We start from the raw sequence: 22,416 nt of genomic DNA on the forward strand, positions 1-22,416 counted from the left end.
ATTTATGCCTCCGTGTGGTGATATTGAATTTTAGTTCACACAAACAACGAAACGCACGAGTTAGACGTGAGGCGAGGCGATTAAATAATCGCGGAATATTAACACAAATTTTAATATAATTACATAATAGAAAAGAATTTTAAGAGATCCGTTATTATATCTGTACGCTTACGCCGTGCGCATTTGGCGGCTAAATAAGAAAACGAGAGACGTGATGTTGCGGTAATACAAAGTGATGCGTGTAATCACGATGTCGTTGAGAAATGGCCGAGTGGCGGGAACATCTGGCGCTTTTGAAGCGGAAAACGGGCAAATCTTTTCTCATTTTTCTCATCCCTGTCTGGGACGCGATGCGCTTTCCAGTTAGTGCTCTTTTTCTGCCGGCATCGTCTGCGATTTCTGAGTTTATTCTCGCGCGTTATAACTGAAACACAGAGACGGAAATAATTAAACAAACGAATGAAATGAGACGTCTCCCCTGACTCCTCACCCAAGAGGGAACGAAAGAGCAGGAGTGAAAGGGGGGGCGGGAAGGGGGGGCAACTCTGAAGCTACTTGCTTGAATTTGCGTCCTACATGTTACACAAATAGTTTTCCGGGCAATGGCGGGTAATGGAGAACTTTGCGTTGGAACTCGGCCTTAAGTTTTGGAGTTTTTGCCGGCCGAAGTCGCGGCGTACTTCATTTGCGCCTTATCGCGGCGACAGCGAGTGTGCGCCCTCAACTCCGAGACGAAGTGGGTCAACGAGTCGGGATTTTTGAAATTTTCCGTCACACCCTACTCGGCCGTATTTGTCATTCGAAGATTTTAAGAGCCCTCGATCGCGCCGTCATAGTTTTCGAGTTATCGGGGCGGCGGATGCGCGGGGGTGAGGGCGGGGGCGCGGGCCCGCGGGCGGTGCTGATTTCGCATTTTTCGCACGCGAAGCTACTTGGATGACCCGTACGGAATTTTCAAAATGGTCTTCCAGCGGGTTGTTTGCATCTCGTTTGCACCTGGCAAAGAAGAAAGTTTCGGAAATTCTCAGCGGGCGCCCGCTTCGCTCCAGATCCGTCCAAGTTTTTTCGATAACTCGAAAATTATGGGTGCCCAATGGTCGTTTCTCCACATCTGGCCGGCGGAAACGACGTGTAAAGCCAACTTTTGCAGAATCGAAGATTCCGGGCAGAAGTCGAACCGTTATATGTTTTCACAGAAGCTATTGGAATCGCCGAGAGTATATACATATAATGTGTTATATATGTATATGTACTTAGAAGAAATCTTCCTCTCTCTCTCTCTCGTTTCCTTTCGAATTTTTAGCTTGTGTGATGACAATCTTTTTTATCTCGTGAGAGAAGAAATCTTTAAAAATCACTTGCAGTTGCAGATTGCGCGCAAACTCGATTACGAATCTCTGTTTTTACGATAAATTTCCACGACGATTTTGAAATTTACCTTCCTCCATTTAATACATACAATTCATGGTGCCGTAACGTATATTGCAAGGAAAGAAAGCGTATAGTTTATAGCGATACAGATTGGTATGTGTAATCACGATCCGTTGAAAAATAGCCGGGCGGCGGAAGCATATGGCGCTGCGAATCGAAGAACACTGCTGCCTTTCCTCGGTCTTTCTTTTTGATTTTCTCGTCAGCTGGCGTGGAGTATAATAATATTTTTGGTTCGTAGATCGTTATTTCTTAAATCGTGCCCGTTTCTGCGACGTTTCTGATATCTTGAAAAATACGTTCGCCCTTCGCTTCGACAATTTTTAAATGTAGCGCGGCGTAAGTAAAATACACCAGAAACTCTGAATTTGTGAGATATCTATGTATGTAAACTTGAGACTTTTAAAGTCTCGCGATCTTTCGTTATATAAAATATATATACGTCGCACCACTAACTTGAGTCTCGCGTTTCCTCCATCATCGTCGACCGCGATCTTCATTTTAACATGACACTTTTTACCAATTTATACCTTGGATTAAAATTTTACCAACGTCACTCGACGGTATCGACCAAGATATCAGCGTACCTATATTTTTCGGAAACGCATCTCGAATTATCGAAATTCTATAAATAATAAAATTTTTAATTTTGTAACGAAGGACAAGACGAGAGAATGATCGAAAAGTTCGTGGCATCTGACACGCGTGTACGTGTACGTGTACGTGTACGTGTATGTATTTACGTGCACGAGTTTGCTCACTCGGCGGGAATCGATTTTCCCCGTTGTCGACCTTCCGTGATTTCGCGCCTCGGGTTCGGGGGGTATTACGTGTCTGCACCTCGTTATGTAATTTGCCGCCTATGGAAAAAACATGAGTTCGTCGTAGTAAGTGCGGAGCGATGCGCGTAATCACGGCCACGTTGAGAAATGGTCGGGCGGCAAAGCAGCATCTGGCGGACCGGGCCGGCTCGGCTCGGGTCGGGTCGGGAGAAGCTTCCTCCGGTTTTCTTGTTGATTTCCTCGTCGTCCCGCGTGAACAAGAATAATGCTCTCAGCCCGGCAACACAACTGGACCTAGTGCCAGATGCCGGCTCACGAAGATCGATACACGCCGTTGTTATTGCGTCCGCTAGCGGCTATCGTTTATCCCGCGAAGATGAGGGACCGGGTGGGGGGGGGGGAGAGTTCCCATTTCGAATCTCGAAATTCGAGATTACCGTAACGGATTCGAGATAGCGACGTTGTCCGTGGGAAAGATAAATCTATCCCGACAGCGAGGCGGTACGACGGAATAATTCAATGGTCGATCGTTCCGCGATCGCCGACCTTTTGTTCGTCGAGCGAGAGCTTCTCGCTCAAGATGACGAGGACGGAGGTCGCATGCATGACATATTCAGTGCAGCTTGTCGCTAAAATACCTCTGATTGAGACTGATTGAGCCGGATACATTTTGCGAGCACCGCGAAAATGTTTCTCTCTTTCTCTCTCTCTCTCTCTCTCTCTCTCTCGTTCTCGGTGTCGAAATGTTTCTTGAATAATTAACGCCTTCACGTTGAACATGTGCTCTTTGCCGTCTCGAGTCTCAAAGTATGAAACTTTCAGAGAGATCGCAGATTGAGAGAAGATGATATTCGGGTTATATTTTTGGACTAAGTAAGATCTTCCTCTCGCACGCGCGTACGAAACAGGATGGGTCTCTGAAAGTCGTCCAGCGGAATCTGCGGGATTTCGAAATATCCTGATATTCCGTCGGATGTCTCCGCAAAAGAGATTGGTTCGGAGAGAGAGAGAGAGAGAGAGACAGAGAGAGAGAGAGAGAGAGAGAGAGAGAGAGAGAGAGAGAAAGAGAGAGAGAGAGAGACGGTACGCAGAAGCCGATGTGATTGTACGCGGAGGGGATTGCGGTAGGTCACGTCGCGCTTCACTTAAAACAAGTAAAGGCCCGGGCAAAAGCGGGCGGACGGTAGCGGACGGGTAAACGGATAAACCTAAGCCGAAGGATCTCTGTCCTCGTCCTCCATGATGCGTCTGGCCTATACGTGCCCGACGCTCCGGACACGCCTCGGACGAAAAATGGCCGCTATGTTGCACCGAAATAGAGTTACGACGCGAGTACGACAAGTTTTAATATAGCGTTTTGTCCGTCGCGCGTCGTAAGAAAATTAATGGACCACGCGTCCCGGCGTTGGCCGTCTTAAAATGCGCTCTCCTTTTCTGGCAAAGACGTATTAATATACACATGGATCACATTTCATCTGGCGGTGACAATAATATCCGAGTGCTAACACACACACACACACACATACGCGCGCAATGATAACTTTATTATGACGGTTACAAAGCATCCACAGCGCGTCTCTCAAACTTTCGTTGCCACTTTCATTTCCGAACGCGGCACTTCAGCGTGGCGTCGCATTTCGTACTGTTATGTTGCGACGTACTTCGCTCGCTGCTGACCAGTTAATCCATAATGTAATACGCGTGAATCCACGCACACGTATACATAATCGCGCTAGTGGACTATGACTTTGCCAACCCCACTCTGGTGTGAAGCGCGAGAGTGTGAGTCAACTGATACCGCGAGCGATTACGACTTCTGCCGCGTACACTTCTCGTCGTGCTATTGACAGTGCGGCGAGGAAATTTAGTCGTTTGCTGCGTACTTAGCATCGTACACGTCGCCGAGTCACGGTGAGTGTATCGCGAAGTTAAGCTTATTTCCGATTATTCCCGACGACGACGACGACGACGACGACGACGACGACGATAACTAGCAGCACGAGTACAGAAGACACGCGAGTAAGTACATATACAGAACGGCTTTAGCGTTCTGACGCTGTTAATCGAAATGCCATTTCCACAAATTTCAAGGGAAATTTAACGTCACCGCGATTGTAGACGCTCATGATTACACTTTTTCCGTGCTCGAGATTATTTTCGGCTCGCTAGTTATTAGTGGCATGTCAAACCGCGAGAGCTTACGTCGTACTTGCAGACAGGCAATTATGGATCGTTGGCTCGGTAAAACCGCACTCGTTACCGGCGCTGCAACCGGCATCGGCGAAGCAATTACACGCGCTCTCCTGCGAAACGGAGTGAACGTGGTCGCTGTGGATATTCAGGAGGAAAAATTGGCGGATCTGCATGCCCACAAGTCGAGTCAGAGGAACTTGGGCGTACTGCATACCAGACATTGCGACATTAGCAATGAGCAGGACATCGAGCGAGTGTTCAAGCACATCGAGGAGACGTACGACGGCGTTGACATTATGGTCAACAACGCCGGAGTCAGCAATTATAACCGCGTGATCGGTACGTTTGTGTTTATGTCTCAAGTGTCTCCTCTAAGAAGAGAAGCTCTCTCTCTCTCTCTCTCTCTCTCTCTCTCGCTTCGCGCGACTACGGTTACTGCGGGGCGGAGGGGGGGGGGAGGTATCGTCGCGATAGATGTTTGAAGACTTTGAAATCTAGTTTCGAGTCGCAGAGTGCCATCGAGGCCATCGCTGCTCCAAACACGCAGAGCGGCTTCTCGTGCGCGCGGGGAGGGGGGGATGTTACCGTTGGGAAAAGGGAGGCTCTGTTACTTTTATGTGTCGCGTACGACTCGCGACGGCGGGTCGAGCTGAGGGTGGGAAGCAGGGGGTGGAGGACAAGAGTGGGCTTTCACTGACGGTATTACGGTGGTAGAAGGCTTCGGTCTCCCCCGTCGTTGGCGCATTTTAAAAAATTCCATAAATTACACTTGCAGAGAGCGACAGGAAGACATTTGAAAGGCTGTTAAATATTAATGTCCTCGCAGTCGCTACGTGCGTCAACATGGCGGTGCGCTCGATGCGCGCCCGAAACGTCGAAGGGCATGTTTTCAATGTCAACAGGTATTGTTACTTATGATTCGTTCGTTAACCGCGACGTCTCTGGCAACGGCGGACCGACAGAAAGTCCCGCAAACTTTTCGAATAAATTAGTTATTTTCGAAGCGAGCGCTTCCGCCGGGCGGCGCCCGCGGTGAGATAGAAAGAAAGACAAAACGACAAAGACGCGGAGAGAGAGGATCCCCTTGAACAAAGTGCACAGCAGAGTGACGCTTTGTCGACTGTTAATGCAGACAGAGCTTTGATGTGCAGCGTTTTAGGCCACGAGATCCCGGCGAAGCCTCTCTCGGAGATTATCGGCTGCAACGGCTGGAATCTGTATCCCGCGTGTAAACACGCAACAGTCGCTCTCACTCATACCGTGCGGCGAGAATTAGCGGCAATTAAGTCCCCTATTCGGATCACGGTAAGTCGCGGTCGATCAGAGGCTCACGGTTCGCGATCGCGTTTTCACGTTGTTCTCCCTGTCATTCTGCTTTTTCTCCTCATTCCTCGTTGTGTCTCCTTCTGATTTCTCCTCTCGTCCCACTCGCTATCGCGGTCGCTTGCGCGCGACCACGATATCATCTCACTCGACTCGACTCGAAACGACGACGCGATTATCGCGCGTAACTTCTAAAGAAAGGAGACGGAACGCGTGACGTCGATGGGAGAGGTAAATTCATCGCGCGCGGCGGCGTCACCGCTTCGAGTCCTAAATATTTCACGACGGTAGAGCACGCGCAGCCGGCACGGTAAATGTTGACGTGTGCAGTTGACGCGTCGAAGGTTGAAAACGGCGCGTTGTTGTCCGCGAACAACGCACACGCACTGGTTGCTTCATCGCCGCGGTGCGCGCGGCGCCCGCTTGCGCGAACGCCGAACGACACGGCGTTATTCCCGTGTAAAATATCATCCAGCGAGCGTCGTGGCATAAAGTAATCGCCGGGAGACTCTTATTATCCGTCCGCTTTTTGCAGAGTATTAGCCCCGGCATCGTTAAAACGGAGATAGCTAAGCACTCTGCGGAGTTGCAGGAGTTGCTCGACGAAGTGCCAGCTCTTGTGCCCAATGACGTGGCGGACGCGCTTATTTACGCCCTCGCAACGCGACCGGAAGTTCAGGTTCAAATTACCGCTGATGCACTTCCGCTATCCCCTCGACCGCTGGCTGCGCCGGAGCGTCATTTCGCGCGTTTCTTAATTCCAGATTACGGAGCTCACCATCCAGCATACAGGCGAGTTTTGAGAGAGCTGGCAGGAATATTTCCAAACGAAACGCCCTCGTTTCTCCTGCGAGCGCGTCAACGACTGTACGAAAAAAGAAACTCGCGCTGACAATAAAACGAAAAACTTTGCGCCGTAAAGCAAGCTTTCAAGCGATGTTTTTTTTGCATTGTGCGAATGTAATAAAATCCCCCTCACCTCGTCCATCCCCCCAATTTGCTCTCGCACCCTCTCGAGTCAACGAGTGTCGCGTTTCGTGATAAGCGTTGGCTTTACAACGGCACCGGCCGATCGTTTGCTTCGACATGTGTTCTTCAAGTCCGCACGATCCACTGTCGCAGCGGCCGTGCGAGCAGTCGGCCGACGGAGACACGAGAGCGGTCCGTGAAAGAAGCCGAGATGAGAATTCACGCAGCTGTGTATTCTTAGCCTGTGCGCATCGCGAAGACATTCCGCGCAGTGGCGTGGAAGCCTCCGCGCGCGCGCGATATACGCCGGATTTATGGCCAATATGTTGTTGTCGGAAGACAAATGTCTCGCTGGCGGAATATCACCCGCGTTTATCCCCGAGACTTGTTGTTGTGCCGCGCGCGGGCGCATCTCTCTGAAAAGGTACAGCCGAAATTCATCGCGTGACAAATTCCGCTTATCGCTAGCGCCCTCGGCGCTGCGTTATCGCTCGGCGGCGATACGTTCGCTTTGTGTCCAATCGCTCCATTGAAATTTCGACGATGCGCTTTGCTACACGCACCGCGCGCGCGGCGCGGTTACATCCCGCTCGGCGCGTGACAAATACACGGGGGTGTCATTTGGTACTTAGGCGCGAGCGTGTGCGTGTCTCTTCTAAACACGAACTTCCGCCGACGATAGCGGCTCGTATTATACGAAGCTACACACTGTCAACCCCCGGCGCGGCGCGGGGCGGGGTGGGGGCGGGGGCGGCGTTGGAGTGCGCGCGATAGTTAAGGTGTCAAACAAGTTCCGTCGCGCTTCGAGCAGTTCGAGGGAGAGAAGCGTCGCGTTATCAGGCTCGCGCGCTCGCGAGGAAAATCGATTTTGCCGTGGCGTGCGTGCGCGCGTCGGGTGTCCCCGTCAAAATCGAAGTGCACGCTTCAAATTCCCGCTCTGCGATTAGATCTCGTTCAGCGTGACACGGTGTGTGAGGCCGCGCGGGCGCGAACGATGCTGAGCATTGCATCGCGCCGACATCGGACTCGTTAAGCTTTCGAAGAGTCCCGCGAGGAAGCGACGAGACGCTTTCTGAAATTCGCCCGGTCGGGAGGTGAGAAAAAACAATATTCTCCCGGGGGATGGGAATTTTTCGCAAGCTCCGCTGGCTTGACGCTTCATTCGCGCAGAATAATCCGGCCGGGAGAAAGAGAAAGGTCGTTGCTTCATTAATCGATGGATGCTTAGCTCGATGGCGCTTGAACTTGCGCGAGAGAATGAATCGCAGAATGTTAAAATTACGAGCGGGTGTACTTTTACTTGACTTACTGCTGCGCGAATAATGCGAAGCCACGCAAAGAATCCGTCATATTCCTCGGCGCTCTTACACTGTTTTACATTAAGGAATGGCGGAAAGGGGGTGGGGGGGGGGGCAAGGAGGCGGCGGTGGCGCGGCGGGTAAGAATCAAGACGCAAAGCGCGGATGGACGACGGTGGGGTGTAATGATCGATAAAGACGCACTCGGAGCTTCGTAGGGCTTCGTCTGTGCGAACGCTGGCCGGCATTTAGGAATTTATATTAAAATATGTAAATTTATATCGGCACGCGCGCGCAGGCATATTTGAAAACAGATAAATTATGCCGGCCGTGTATCCGCGTTCTCGCGGCAAAATATCGACAGCGCGAAGGGACGCGAGAGGGCGGATGAGGGCCGCCGGGCCGGAGTTCCTCGCATAACGGCACGTTTTGTCGACCAACAGAAACGCGATTTATGACGATCATTGTGTAACGATCGTAAATTACCGCGTTATTTACGCGGCACGTACGCGCGTTGCGTACGTCGACGGCAACGCGTCCACGTAATCGTTCTTCCGTGCCGCTCGCGTCCTCTCCTCGAAAATCTCAGCCGATGCTTCCTGATTTCGTTTCTCCTCGCTCGCGGCTGCGAGAGTTCGCCTCGCCCGTCACGTTGTCGGAAACTCGCCACCGACGTGCTGCGAACGGAGGACCGAATTACGCCCACCGAATTGCGTCCGGATTTATTTTAATCAACGGCGGATACACTTCTCGCCGCCGTCCCGGCGGATTTCACGGGAATCGACGAGCGCCCCGGCGAACTCTCGGCAAATTGGAGTCAACAGTGAGCCCGCTCGAGGACCCTCCCTCGTTCATTGCGTTTGTGTATGCGTGTACACGCTCTTATATCGCTACCGTAAAACTTGGATTAATGCTGCGCATTCGTATATTTACAAGAACCACCGGGTGTCAGGGAGCAAGCATTCCGATTTAACTTCCTTGAATGCGTTCGTAACTGTTTCTGACATGGAACACTCGCCCTCCTCTTCCCTCCCGGCTGCTCGTACGCTAACAGTTGTTTGATCGCGTTTCTCTAGTTCTCGCATTTGAATAAGTCCTACAGGAGAGAGCGAGACGGAGGGGAAGCGAGAGAGAGAGAGAGAGAGAGAGAGAGAGAGAGAGGGGAAGGGAGAGTTTCCAGCTCGAGTCTTCTAAAATTCTAAACAATGCCGGTGGGCATTCGCGCACGCGCGACTTTCGAACGGTGTCGCCCAGCCTTCGCCCAGCCTGATTTTTTAACCTCCAATTAAGACTCGCGGAGACCCACGGGATGCGAAAGCCGAAAGTTTCGCGACGCTCCGACACTTGCGGCATTAAAAGCGAACGAAGGCTGGCTGAGGGAGCGGAAGCGAGAAGCAGCGGCGCGCTGTTGGATACGACGACAACGAGGAGTCAAGCCGGCTCCTCGGGTCGCGGGGTTGGCAGGATTTGCGAGAGACGACAGGTTCGGGGCGAGGGTGGCTGGATGGGTTCGTTAGCGGAACACTGGCAGAGCAAACACACCCGCTTAAACCGGCTGCGTACGTGTGCCGATGCGGTGTCAAATTTGAAGTGGTTCGCGCGCGGTGACGGTTGCGTGCACGTGACGCGCTCGAACGAAACGCTCGGCGCGGCGCGGCACGGCGCGGCGCCGCGCAGCGTCGTCGTCGTCGGCGACGAGGACGATCGTCCGCCGGTATATTGGCTCGTGCGGTGCCGAGGCTGAATATCGAGCGGGCTCGTCTGTTGACTTATTAAAAGCGGGCTTGAAATTGGAGCGAAGGCGGAAAATTTGATTCTCGACATTTCGGCCGATTTCCGCGTCCATCGCGCTGCGCTGCGCTCCGCTGCGCTGCGGTAGTGACCTCAATTATTTCGCCGCGAATGAAAGCCATTTTCCCGGGGTAACTACATTGCGCGGTTTCGGGGGCATTCAGGCGCGCTGCCGCTGCAGCCGCCGCCGTCGCCGTCGCCGTCGCCGCTCCGGCGGTGGGTCGCGCGCGCGCGCGACCCTGAGACCTCCGCGTCGGTGTCATTGGTTCAAGGTTCTCCGCGATGATTGGCAATGAGGCGCGAATTGGAATTAATAAAGATACGCCACGCGCGCTTACTTCGTCTTCACGACGCGTTCGTTTCTCGCGCGACAGCGCGGCTGCAGGCGATGTCGCCTGCCGTCTAATGCGTCTCGCCGACCGGCCTGAGTCTGATACCAATCTAAATCGCGCGCGTTATCTCGTCGCTCGCTTCGCTATCCCCCGGAATCTCTTCGCCTCTTTTCCCCGTTGTCTCCTTCCTTACCACCGTCGTCGCCGTCGCCGTCGCCGTCGCCCACCCACCTCCTTGCTCGCTTAATCCGCAGTTGCGAAACTGCAAAGCGGAGAAGTTGCGGAATAGTTTCCTCTTTCGTCGCCCGGCGAGTATGAATTTAATCGCGGCGCTTTTGCTCCCCATGCGAGAGAGTTGCACGCCGAAATTCGACGCGCAATGCCGACGTGCGCGATGCAACGGCTGGCGGGGGGGGGAAGGGGTCTTCGCGCGCGAAGGGGGGGTGGTGGAAGAGCGAAGCGCCGGCAGGGTCATTTGTATAATGCTGGATAATAATAAGTCGGGGGAGAGAGACGGTCAGACGGCGAGGATGTTGTACGTCCTCGGGGCAGATGGGGAGAGAGAGAGGGGGAGCCGAGCTGCAGCCCGCGAGTAGGAACTTTGATTTTCCGCCTCGTGCGCGAGGGAGTGCGTGCTACCCTCGAGGATGAATATTATGGACGGCGGTCTCACTCGGGCTCTTGTACGCGCGCGCGCGCGCGCGAGAATCTTTCGCCTCGTCTATAAATCCAGCAGTCGTCTCATCCGTCCGCGTCCCGGGGACATTCATGAGGGAAAAAGATGCGCATAATGTTATCAACGCGTTCCCGACATGGCCGCGCGCGCGTAGTTTAATCCACCGCAACGCTGATCCCCCGCGGTACACGATAAATTCCGTCGTTCCGTCCCTCCCCTCTGCGCCCTCCTTCACCGTCGCCATCTCCGTTCTCTCGGCACTTACCCCCCTTTCAGCCCACCCCGCAGCCCATCAGCAGCCCCATCTTCCGCCTGTCGCCTGGTCGTCGTGGCATGGTTGCGAGTAATATTGAACGAGACTAAAACGAGAACTCCGAGGTGGATCATTTGAATAATGTAGATAAGTTTACCTCGCTCGGAAAATACAGAAACAAGAAAGCTCGCGATTCCCCTTCCGGCCAAGGAGAACACGCGTGCGTGCTTTAGTCTCTCTCTTAAGAAAATACTGTCTATCGCCAAGACACGGGGATTAGTCCGCCAATCTGCCGGCGAAGTATCACGTCGCTGCGCGCGCGCGTGTTGTTTTAAATTAAAACAGCAAATGTAAAGTATAATGAACGTTTGCGCAATTGAGCGCGCGTGCTCCCGCATCCTCGGCTGACTGGGAACCCAAGTGCGGCAGAGAGATGACCGGAGGGGGGGGGGGAATTTCGAACAAACATGACGAAATTTAGGCGTAGCCGCCGCGTCGGAGGAAAATGACGAGACGTGTTCTCGATCGACGATTCTCGAGTTGAGGGGATGCTGCTGCTCCTCGACTGTCCGAAAGGGTCCCCGAGGGTTCGAAAGGTCCTCGTGGATCTTGCGGAAAATCTGTGTATATATTCACGCGTATGATCGCGCACGCGTATATACGCGAGCCGCGAGCGCTGTCGAACGAACGCGCGCGCGGTTGTTTATGGTCGAGAATAAATATACGCCGGGGCGACGAACGTAAATCCCCGAATGAACAGCGTGTGATCGAGCCGCCGGGCCGCGGAAAAGGGCTATTAATAATGACGATACGTTGCGCCAATTATCCCGCGTTTACATACTTCGGGGAGCTTCGCTGCTTGAACGGCGCGGTCGCGTTTTCGGAGTCAATGAATAAACCGGTGACATTAAACATTAGGCAGCGTCAAATCTATCGAACGGTGTATTCGCAATGCGCATCGTCGAGAGAGAGAGAGAGAGAGAGAGAGAGAGAGAGAGAGAGAGAGAGAGAGAGAGATCGATACGACCGCGTTACATTTGGAAATTGAGCGTTGCCAGAAATCCGTATTGTCGCACAGCCAACGCGGACACATGCGTGTGCGTGCGCGTGTGTGTAAGTACTCTTTATGCGGTAACGAAGCTTACGCGAATTAGTACGGTTTCGAACGAGCGAGCAAACGCCCGATTGCAATGACTCACACGCGGATGCACACGACTTGAAGCCGCTGTTATTTAATTCCGCCAGAGTTCGAGATTTGTCCATTGCGTAAATAAAGAATCGCGGCATCGCAGAAATGCTGCTGGCGTTCGTCGCGAACACGCTGCGTACTTGCTCGCTTCGACTCGCGACTCGCAGAAAAACGCGAGCGACGAATACACTCTACGCCGTATCTACACTCGCGCCGGGAAATAAAGGGAAATTGTTGTCGACCCTTGTAATATTCCTAACAGATAGGATTTGGAAAATCTCTTTTTCCCGTTCGCCCTCTTCGTGCCGCGCGCGCGCGCGCGCGTATGTTTTAATCATACTCCGCGGTTCGCAGCGTGTAATTTTCCAGACACGTCTCTATGCGCTCGTACACACGAGCGTTTATTCACGCGCCACGCACGATTATTCAATAATCCGCGCTCGACCAACACGTAAATGTCCTCTCCCTCCCTCTTCTCTCTCTTTGGTTGCCGCTGCGCGCTCGCTCCGAGGAGCTGACAGTCGGATCGGAGAAGTATCACCGTCAAATGCTCCTCGCGCGTTATTACACTCTCTGCAGCCACCGCTCGATCATTCATGCGCACGTGTTCTCGAACAAGAAGAGCGAACAGGCGGCGACTTTCAACCGTCTCGTGTACGCGCGAGAAGAGTCCAACGACCGGCCTCGCTTCGCGAAATGCAAATCGTTACGTCGAAGATGTAAGAAACGCGTAAAGCACTCTCTGCAACTGAATACGCAATTGAATACAAAGCGAACTCGTAATTTCCACGTATGCTTACCTCCTTCCCTCCCGCCCCTTCCTCCTCCTCCTCTAGTCTTCTTTCATTGGTCGTGGCAGCGATGTCCCATCAACGTGTATAAACGAAGAGGGTTATTACCGCCACCGCTGTCGTTGCTGTCGCGAGCGATTCACCATGGACTCTTTCTCTTCTCTCCTTCCCTCCTCTCTCTCTCTCTCTCTCTCTCTCTCTCTCTCTCTCTCTCTCTCTCTCTCGAATGAGTGCTTACTTCATATTCAGCCCGTTCGCGTACGGATACACGGACGACGACATGACAACGAGATGACACCGTTAACGGCACCGAGTGTCTCCGTAGGGTACGTTTAACTCCAGTGCTCTCTCCCCCCCCCTCTCTCTCTCTCTCTGTGGCTGGAATCGTTGTTACGACGAGCGTCCGCGGCGCGTAACGACGCGCCGGTCGTGATTTAAACGATATATCAAGCCGCGCGCCGGCGCGCGTGTGTGTCGGGGCATTATCGTCGTCATTACGGCCATTATCGCGGAATGATAGCATCCATCCCGCTCCTTCCCACGTTTTCACGTGCTCAAGCGCCATCACGCGGCCTCGACCTGCTCGCGAAAATCAAGCCGCAGCGAGAGCTTTATTAGCGAGTCGCGACATAAATCGCGTCTAGACGAGCCCGTCTGTTTCCACTCGCTGTGCGAGTCGCTGCCGGGGCGGGCAGAGGGCAGGATGATGATTTCGCATGTTTTGCGGCTCGCCCCGTCGCGGTAGTTGTCGTCGTGAGCGAACAGTGATCGCCGCTCCGGCGCGGCATGGCGGAAATATGGAGGGCATTTTTGTCGCGGTAGGGATCGATGGTCGAACCCTCCTTGTCTCGGTAATCGGAGAACGTTGAAATCCGATGGGCACCCGCCCCCCGTCTCCCCCTCCCCCCGCTCAGACGTATATGCCTGAACTCGATACTCGTCTCGCACGATTAAGGGAGACGCTAATTACGCGCCGGTGGGCCTGTCGTCGCGTCGCCGTAATTACGCGGACAATACTTTGAAATGGTCGAAATAACAGTTTGTGGAAATGGGAAAGTTGAGATTCCATGCGATATCTCATTTATTTATTCGTCGCATTCTATACTCTCTTGCGCGTCATCGGCGGATTATCGCAAACTCGCGCGTTGAATGCTCTATTTTTCATGTTTCTCTCGCAAACGTCGAGCCCTGCGCGATTCGGTCTCGGTAGCCTGAATTATGATGCCGCGATAAGCGCGGGAGGTTATCACACAGGGCACTTTCGCCGTCTCCGCTGCGCTTCGCGTGCGCATATCGAGAAATCGTTAATCACGTCTGCAGGGTATTTGCCGTGCGCGACTCTGCCCGTGTGTGCGCATCGCGGCGTCGTTATTTCTCGTGGTCTTGTTCCTTCTTCCTTTTTTTTTTTGCCAGAGTTGGCCGCGTTTCCTCATGCAAAGTGTACGTCTTCATGAGCCACCTTGCTCGGAGAAAAGATTCTCGAGGCTTCCCGGGGGTTGAATGGGGTTGGCGTATTGAAAAGGAAGGAACGATGCTCTTTCTCGCAGACCAAAGGAACGAACGCTCGATCTCTGTCGACTTAACGAGACGACGAGCGCCGCGTTGTCTTTCGCGAACGACGTAAACGCGTTCGTCGATTCCGCCTTTGAATCGGGCCCCTTTCGGCCGCTCGCGGGGAATTCTTTCCTCGGGCGGAACAGCGTGGATGATTAATCTGTCGCCCGGTTCGATGTACCGCGACTTTCACAAGGCGTACGTTTCTTCCATTTGATCGTCGTTCTTACTCGCCGAAAGATACTCCCTTGAACGAATATGGCGAAGTTCCTTTTGTTGCTCCAACAATTCGCCAATGCTTGATATTCGCCCTCTAAATATTTTTGCATTATCCAAACTTTCACCAAAACATATCTTGCTTGCTACACCGCAAACTCGAGTATGTTATATTTTGACACGTATAAACTGAAGCTTTCTTCACGCGTTTTCTGTCGTCTGAAATCACGTCATTTGATGCTGATTTCGATATCACTTAACGCGTTTAAATGCGTTAAGTACGACGTGATTTAAGACGACAAGAAACGCGCGATGAAAGCTTCAGCTTATAAATAACACACTCGGGTTTGCAGTGTACAAGCTGCTACCTTTACCTACATTTGATATCGCTCAATCCTCTTCTACGACGAGAACTACACGTGAAAACACAAGCTAATCATCTCCGTGCCTCTCTTTGCGTCGAGCAACGGGCGTCTCGAGACATTCAAACGCGCACAGGGAGGGCATTCGTCAGGCTAAGAGCAACCGCTCGACGACGTCAACGTCGAACCTTCGCCGAGCCATCGCTCTCTCTCTCTCTCTCTCTCTCTCTCTCTCTCTCTCTCTCTCTCTCTCTCTCTCTCTCTCTCTCTCTCTCTCTCTCTCTCTCTCTCTCTCTCTCTCTCTCTCTCTCTCTCGGCGACACGCGACAGACAGATTAGGGTCGATTTTCTTCGAGATTCGCGTTCCGTCGCTTCGATCGCGCTTAGGCGCGACCGGAAGTTCCGGCATATACGCGCGGACGAGTGCAGGCTGGCTCGCCGAAGCGGTTCGCGGTTTGCCCGCTGACTCTGCCGCACGTCTTATCCGCACGGCAATCCAAACTTTGCTAAGTCAATAGCGGGCGACCCTCCACGGATGAGAGGCTTCCGCGTCATGCTCTTCGATTAGTTTCGTTCCGGAGTCCCGGCACTACCACCGCTGCGCGGGAACTTACGAGTCGTCACGACCGAGTGGTTTGTCTTTCTTCGACTTCGAAGCCCGACAGCTTCTCCTCCTTTACTTCGCCCTTTTATACTCGCCCCTCTCGCCCCGGCACGTCGACGCGGCCGCCTCGCGAAAGAAATAAGAAGAAGGTTGCGCTCGTCGCGTCGCGTCGCGTCGCGTCGCGGCGGGTTAAAAACGTCGTAATGGTGGAAAGTGCTCCGCTGCAACGTATCGACATTGTTATTGGATTTCATGGCGTTCCCCGTCCCCAGGGCTCGCGATACCTACGCGTGCACGTCGGAGAAGTGTATTATCGACTTACCGTTAGCGAATCGCATTTCAATGTAAGACTCTGCACAGACACGACCAAACAGTCAGCCGAAAGTGAATATCTTACTATATATTAATATTACTATTACATACCATCTATATCACATCTCAAGTGTCGAAATCGCGCGCGTATCCTTCGGGGAAGACGACGGATTTCACACACAGAGACGCGCCGTGCGGAATTTTTCGAGCCAAGTGTCCCCGAGTGTCCTTCGACACTTTGCACAAGGATACATATAAGCCATGATAAGAGTACGCGATGTCATGATAAGAGAGAAATGCGATGAGTAAGAGCGCTCAACATTGTCGCCGGGCCTCAGTCCCCGACGTGAGATTCCACGCTCGCCTATATCTCCGTGTAGGAAAGTCCTAGAGACTTGAAACAAAGTGCATTCGAAAGCTGAAAGCTGAGCGTAGCCCCGCTTCTGCGGGGAAGGTTTTCGTTTTTTTTTTTTATGTCATCGATTGATTTTAGAAATTTACCTCTTTCTTCTTCCAATACGAAACATCGACATTATTATTTTCATAAAGTAGCCGTCAAGATTTTTCTAAAGTTATAGCGTAGCCCTGCTTCTGCGGGGAAGGTTTTCGTTTTTTTTTTATGTCATCGATTGATTTTAGAAATTTACCTCTTTCTTCTTCCAATACGAAACATCGACATTATTATTTTCATAAAGTAGCCGTCAAGATTTTTCTAAAGTTATATTTTAATTAGTTGAATATAACGATAAGTCTCCTCTTTATCTCTGCGCACTCTCGAAACTTGCTTGTCCAAACCCGCTTAATCCGCGACGTTAAATGGCTGCTCTTCGTTCAGACTCTGCGGAGGATAAAATGATGGAAACTCTCATTAAAGAATACGCGCACGCAGTTAAGCGTGCATCCTGGGCGGGAAACAACTCGTTCGAAAGAAATTAAAGAAGACACCTTAAACGGGGACATTTCTCGCCGTGAGACGATCCGCGTGCACTTAACGTCGCGACGCTGGCTTATTTAAACACGCGCGCTGTTAGAATGTCTTTATTCCCTAACAGACTTGCGATTCGGCCAACAATGGAAACCGCGACAATAGATAATTCCCAGGCCTCCTCCTCTATTATGAACGCTTTGTTCGCTCACAATCATGCAGACGATAAACCCGCGACGTAACGTATACGTTACGGCCCGGAGTCGAAATCGCTCGGCTCGAGCGATTGTAAACGTTCAGTGGGCGAAAAACGGAGATACATCGTGACGTATACCCGGCTGGTATACATATTCGCCGAGTGAGCGCAGAAAATTTCCATAACGCCTTGCGCTGCACGTTGTGGGATCATTCATTGAGCGATTTCCGCTTTGCAACGCAACGCGGATATGTTTATCTCTCTCACAACCGTAAATGCATAACATTTTAAATAGCGATTTGAGGCAAACATACCTCTCTCTCTCTCTCTCTCTCTCTCTCTCACATTCATTCTCTTTCTCATCTCGTTTATTCGAATGACAAGGATGAACACGTAGCCAAGTTACAGCGTATAACGGCGGCTTTGTCAATCAAAAATACGATCGCGCGCGGTAATCGCCCTTTAGGCGACTCGGCGTCGTCCTTCAAAGCTCCCAGCCGAAGAAGTAAAGTTTCTCGGGCTCGTTCTCTCCCCGACTGCCCTCTCCACGCGGCCGATGATTAAAGACGTGACGTGACTGAGGCGGCGGGATGCATGAAAGAACAAAAGAGAGAATACGTGGCCTGTATAGAAGAGAGGGACGCGCGAGTCCCTTAAGCGCGGAATGCCGAATGTCTCCCGCGTATTTTCTTGCGAGTGGGAGATAAAGGAGAAAAGTCGATGCAACGAAGTTAGTCGTGTAAGGGGTTTGTAGACCGAACTCCTTCACACCGCTGATTGCAGTCCGCGTCACAAAGAGCCCGCGACGAGAGATAAATGCTGTTGGCTGTCTCTCTTCGCAGGCCCCCCCCCTACTCATTAACGGCGACGATAAGTTTAACGACTCCGCCTCGGCGTTTCTTCCAGCCTTCCGCGCGCTGCCTTCTAGAACCGCACATGCAATTTCGAATGCCGCGGCCGGGGCCTTTTACAGCGCAAGGTCGTCGTAAAGGAGCTATATGTGTGTGTGTGTGTGCAAAAGAAGCTGAGCACAGCGAGACGTTTTATAATTGCTCCCGCGGAATTGTTCGGGTCGATTTCCCGCGCGGGGAATTTATTTGTCTCGCGGCAAACAAGTAAGCCGCGAAGATAAAAGGACAATTCGCGCATTTTGGAAACGCGTCCCGGTGATTGATTATTTGAATTCTATTATTTATCTTGTTAACTGTAACGAGAACAGAGTGTGTTAAATACGACAAGACAATCCGTCTGGCCGTACTTTTCAGCGAATCGTGCATATTTTTCCTCTCGTCGGCGCGTGGTAAACAAGCGTGGTAAACAATGAAAATTAGCGTTTCGCGCGCGATTTGGATCATCGTTCGTTATCATGCGGCGGACATGTCGAATTGTAATCGCGTTGTTCTCGCACTGGGCCCGTAATTCTTTGTGTCTATTAAGCCGCATTATTTATTCCAACCGCCTACGTCCCGTCGACAGTTGTATCCGTTTCTGTCACCGAGACACTCGTCAATAATCATTAGACCGTTTGCGCCGGAAGAAAATTGGACTTTAATCCATTAGCGGCCACGTTAAATCGTTTTCACTCTGTTATCCGCCCGTGCCATCCGGGTTTAATTGCATATAATTAAGCCGCGTTTTATCCCCCTTTGCGCGCGGCGAACGTGTTTATGCGCTTGTAACGACGCTCAATCTCATTACGATGTCAAAAGTGGCGCGTATTTTACGTTCGCTAAACGGCGTTCGGCCTGCTGCAGCCAGCCCCGCTTGGTCAAATGCGCCAATTGGAAAGCGCTTGATGATTTAACCAGTAATTCGCTCGTGCTTCAAAGGCCGTGATATCTGTTATTGTATCGCTCCGAGAAAAGTTGCGCTCGATAGTTTGCACGTGCGATTCAACGGCCTCCCATTGACCTACCCAATCTATGTAAATTGATAAATCCATAGTTTCACACGTGTGCGCGCGCGCGCGCGCGCATTCTTTTTCGATATTCTTTTTGTCACAAACTGGACATATTTTGCTTACAATCGGAATTTATTAACGGCCGTTACGTATTTTACAATATCTCCTCAACAATGACGTGCGCGTAACGTGCGCTACATAATCTAAATTTTCTATTTCAAATAATATTTCCGCTGAACGCGCGGTGCGCGCGTGCGTGTGCGTGTACGCGCGTTCGATATTGTCAAATGCAATGCAATATTTCCAGGCCGAAAAATGTATACGCAGGCTGAAAGCCTCTAGTTGCCTAGTCGGCAGTAATCAATGGTATAACGGGATGAAAATTTCGAGCAGAGTCGAAAGTCACCACCTCGCACCGCGGTGTCGAGTTAGCTGGTCGTATTTGTTGGTCGGAGATTTGTCGGGCGATACGAATCGAGAGTGATTCTCGGATTATAAGAAACAGAAAAGCAAGGCGCTACCCGCGATAAAGACGCCGTTACTTTCTCCGTAACGTTCTTCGTCGTACGATTCGAGTACAGCAATAAGAAAACTTTGGCGGACGCGCGTAACGTCGGGGGAACAAAAGCTATGCATAGATTTACATCGCGGACCCCGCGCTCCGATTCACCCCGTGGCGAGGAGCTTTATGGTCGTCCCCCGGTGCTCCCGGAGGCTCAACCGCATCGATTTGTCGGGAAACCGTCGAATCGTCGGGGACAGGCGAATTATTATTCCGATCGTTTCGGCGGTCGCCTGCCGCCGCCTGATCCGCCCGGTCAGTCGCCGAAGATGAAGAGAACCGTGAGACGAGAGACGAGAATGTGAGAAGGAGACGCGGTGGAGATTACAGATAAAAATGAAATAGGGAGATTATCCACCGTGAATTATGAATCACCCGGCTGGGCAAGAATCGCGAAGGCGAAAATAAAGAGAGTAGAGTAGAGGTATGGCTCGAAGATTCTCTCGTGAATCGGGATTGGATGCAGATAGAATGCCGAGACGTTCGGAAATACCAAATGTTTCTTCGTCGAGTTTCAACGTCGAGAGAACGGCAGTAAATAAACATCGGCGGCATCAACGTGGTCCCATATAGGTATCTTGAATTTTTCCTCGTTGAATCTCAACGAATCCCGCACGGAATTCGCGAGATCAACGTAGAACCCAAATTTTGTATCATGTATGCGGAACTCGCGCAGCTCGCGTACGTTGCGTCAACGCGTCCGATTGAGACAGAAACGCGCGCGAGTGTACGTGATTTAATTGATCTCTTCGTCTCGCAGCGCGGGAAAGAAGAATCTGGCTCGAAACGCTCGGAACGCTCGAAACACGGGAGTCCTCGTCGCGCATCCACGGCGCCGAGCCGAGCACAATACGGCGGAACTTATTGAAATGTAGTTTTCACACGAGCTCGTTCACAGTCGCGCGACATTGTGACGCGTCCTTGCATATTTCACGGTCAACGACGACGATACCGCAAAAGTTCGGTGCGACGCAGTTCATTCGCAGTGGAAATTTGTCACCGCCGCCCTGTTTCTCACGCTCCCCTTCCCCTCCCCGCAAGTCCCGTAGTTGCCGTAGTGATCATCGTGCCGATTTTTTTTTGCGATTTCACGCCGCGACAGGTGTGTATTTTGCGATTCCTCGTTGCGAAACCGCCGCGGCGGCACACCTCGCTCTGTGCAACATGACTTCGTTAAAGCGAAACGCCATCCGATTGTGCCGAATCGGATTTTCGCGCGCGCGCGCGCGCGGCAGAACGCCGTTAAATTTTTCACGAGATGCACTTTGATCTCCTACGCGATACGCGTATCGCGTGTAGTAGGCCGTTTGTTTTAGCTTATAGGCAAACTCGATAGCGCTCTCGTGTACGCCATTTAACCGCGATTATTGTTATTCGATACTTCAGTGCATAATCGAAATATTACGCCTGCGTACAGCGGCGACTCGCGCATGCTCGCGCCGCCGTTACCGCGTTGTTCGCTCGCTCTCTCGGTCTCTTTGTGTTCGTTGCGTGTCGGCCAGAAAGCGAGACGTAATAACGCGTTCGCGAACGAAGAAGAGGCAAAACCGAGAAGGGACGAAAGGGAAAAAAAGGAAAACGTTCGATCGACATTATGGAGGCGCGTTGAAAGCGGCGTCACGCACCCGACTAGAAATTTATCCCATGGTCCTGATCAGGTTAACCTCATTTGGACATTAGGCACCAATAAGGCAATACTATCGGGTCTTAGTAAGTCATGTAACGCAGCGTGGATACCAGGACCTTGGTAAGGATTCACAGTCAGTCCTTATTGAGTTACCTTATGAAATCCTTATTACGTTTCTTTTTTTTTTTTTTTTTTTTTTTTTTTTTTTCAAATTATGGCTCCTGATTACTCGCCACGGCTATAATGAATGATGACATTAGAAATAAGAAATGACACGCTGAATATTCTTTCATGTCATTTCCAAATAAAAAGATATTTGCGTGAAATAATATTTTAGATCGCTCGAGCATACTTGTAAAATGTTTCGGAAAAGAGACATAAAATGAATATCATAAGATCATGAAGTATCACAAGGTGACAAGACAGATAAAGTAGTGTTAAAGAGAAAAGTTGCGTGTCACGTTAATTTTCCAACTATTTATTAACTGCTAAAAAAAAGGATAGTTTCTATAGCATTTCACAAATATATTCAAGTGATCTGAAGTGTTTCTTCAATGCAAACATCTTTATATTTGTAAATGACACCCAAAAATTATTTTGTTGAAACTCGATGACGCAAATCATATTAGGTACAATGAATAAGGATCCCGACAAGGACCTGATTAACTGAACCATATTATATCATACACTAGGTACTTGGTGCATTAAAGTCCTAATGTGGACCCAATCGTTATAACCTTATAAAGGTCTTCCTTACTCGTTTGTCGTTAGGACATTATAAGGACTGACTTACTTAGGATTACCTTTCATTCGTCCTATTAGGTCCTTATCAATGTTAGGTGAACCTGATCAAAATTTCTAGTCGGGCAGCTTTTACACGCGTGCGTTTCCGACGCATCGCGAGCAGCTACTCGCGGAAGAGGAGGACGGGACGTGCGTCGCGCGTCACGTTAGCGCTGAGAGGACCGGGTGTAGGAAATAATTTATTCGAGACCAGAGCGAGAGCTCGTCCTCGTGGGCGGTGTCGTAGCCTGCGATCTTAAATGAAAATGATTTCCCACGAGAGGGGAAAGCCCTGGGAAGGGCCGCGCACGACGAAGGGACGGACCAAGGGGCGGCAGAGAAAGACA

At 51.3% G+C, this 22,416-nt stretch overlaps 2 protein-coding genes and 1 long non-coding RNA gene across 5 annotated transcripts in view; 2 read left to right on the plus strand and 1 right to left on the minus strand.

Annotated features, from left to right (window-relative positions):
* Positions 1-22,416, plus strand: part of LOC105180948 (histone-lysine N-methyltransferase SETD1A) — a 98,490-nt gene that overhangs the window by 21,801 nt on the left and 54,273 nt on the right. The gene's annotated exons all lie outside the window — the stretch shown is intronic.
* Positions 2-3,860, minus strand: LOC112590346 (uncharacterized). 2 transcript variants are annotated; one of them, XR_003114135.1, is made up of 2 exons: positions 2,193-3,860; positions 2-424 (listed from the first exon to the last, which is right to left on the minus strand). It is a non-coding gene; the product is annotated as an uncharacterized LOC112590346 (long non-coding RNA). The 2 variants fall into 2 exon arrangements; XR_003114136.1 differs by having other exon boundaries at positions 2,175-3,860.
* LOC105180950 (farnesol dehydrogenase) lies at positions 4,030-6,650 on the plus strand. 2 transcript variants are annotated; one of them, XM_011137334.3, is made up of 6 exons: positions 4,033-4,232; positions 4,429-4,745; positions 5,182-5,308; positions 5,558-5,711; positions 6,265-6,408; positions 6,494-6,650. In XM_011137334.3, exons 2-6 carry the CDS (start codon positions 4,439-4,441, stop codon positions 6,530-6,532), a joined length of 771 nt encoding a protein of 256 aa, XP_011135636.1. In that variant the 5' UTR covers positions 4,033-4,232; positions 4,429-4,438; the 3' UTR covers positions 6,533-6,650. The 2 variants fall into 2 exon arrangements, with proteins under 2 accessions (XP_011135637.1, XP_011135636.1); XM_011137335.3 differs by lacking the exon at positions 5,182-5,308 and having other exon boundaries at positions 4,030-4,232; positions 5,539-5,711.

This window comes from Harpegnathos saltator, unplaced genomic scaffold (assembly GCF_003227715.2).
Source record: "Harpegnathos saltator strain DR-91 unplaced genomic scaffold, Hsal_v8.6 scaffold785, whole genome shotgun sequence".
NCBI classification, from domain to species: domain Eukaryota; kingdom Metazoa; phylum Arthropoda; class Insecta; order Hymenoptera; family Formicidae; genus Harpegnathos; species Harpegnathos saltator.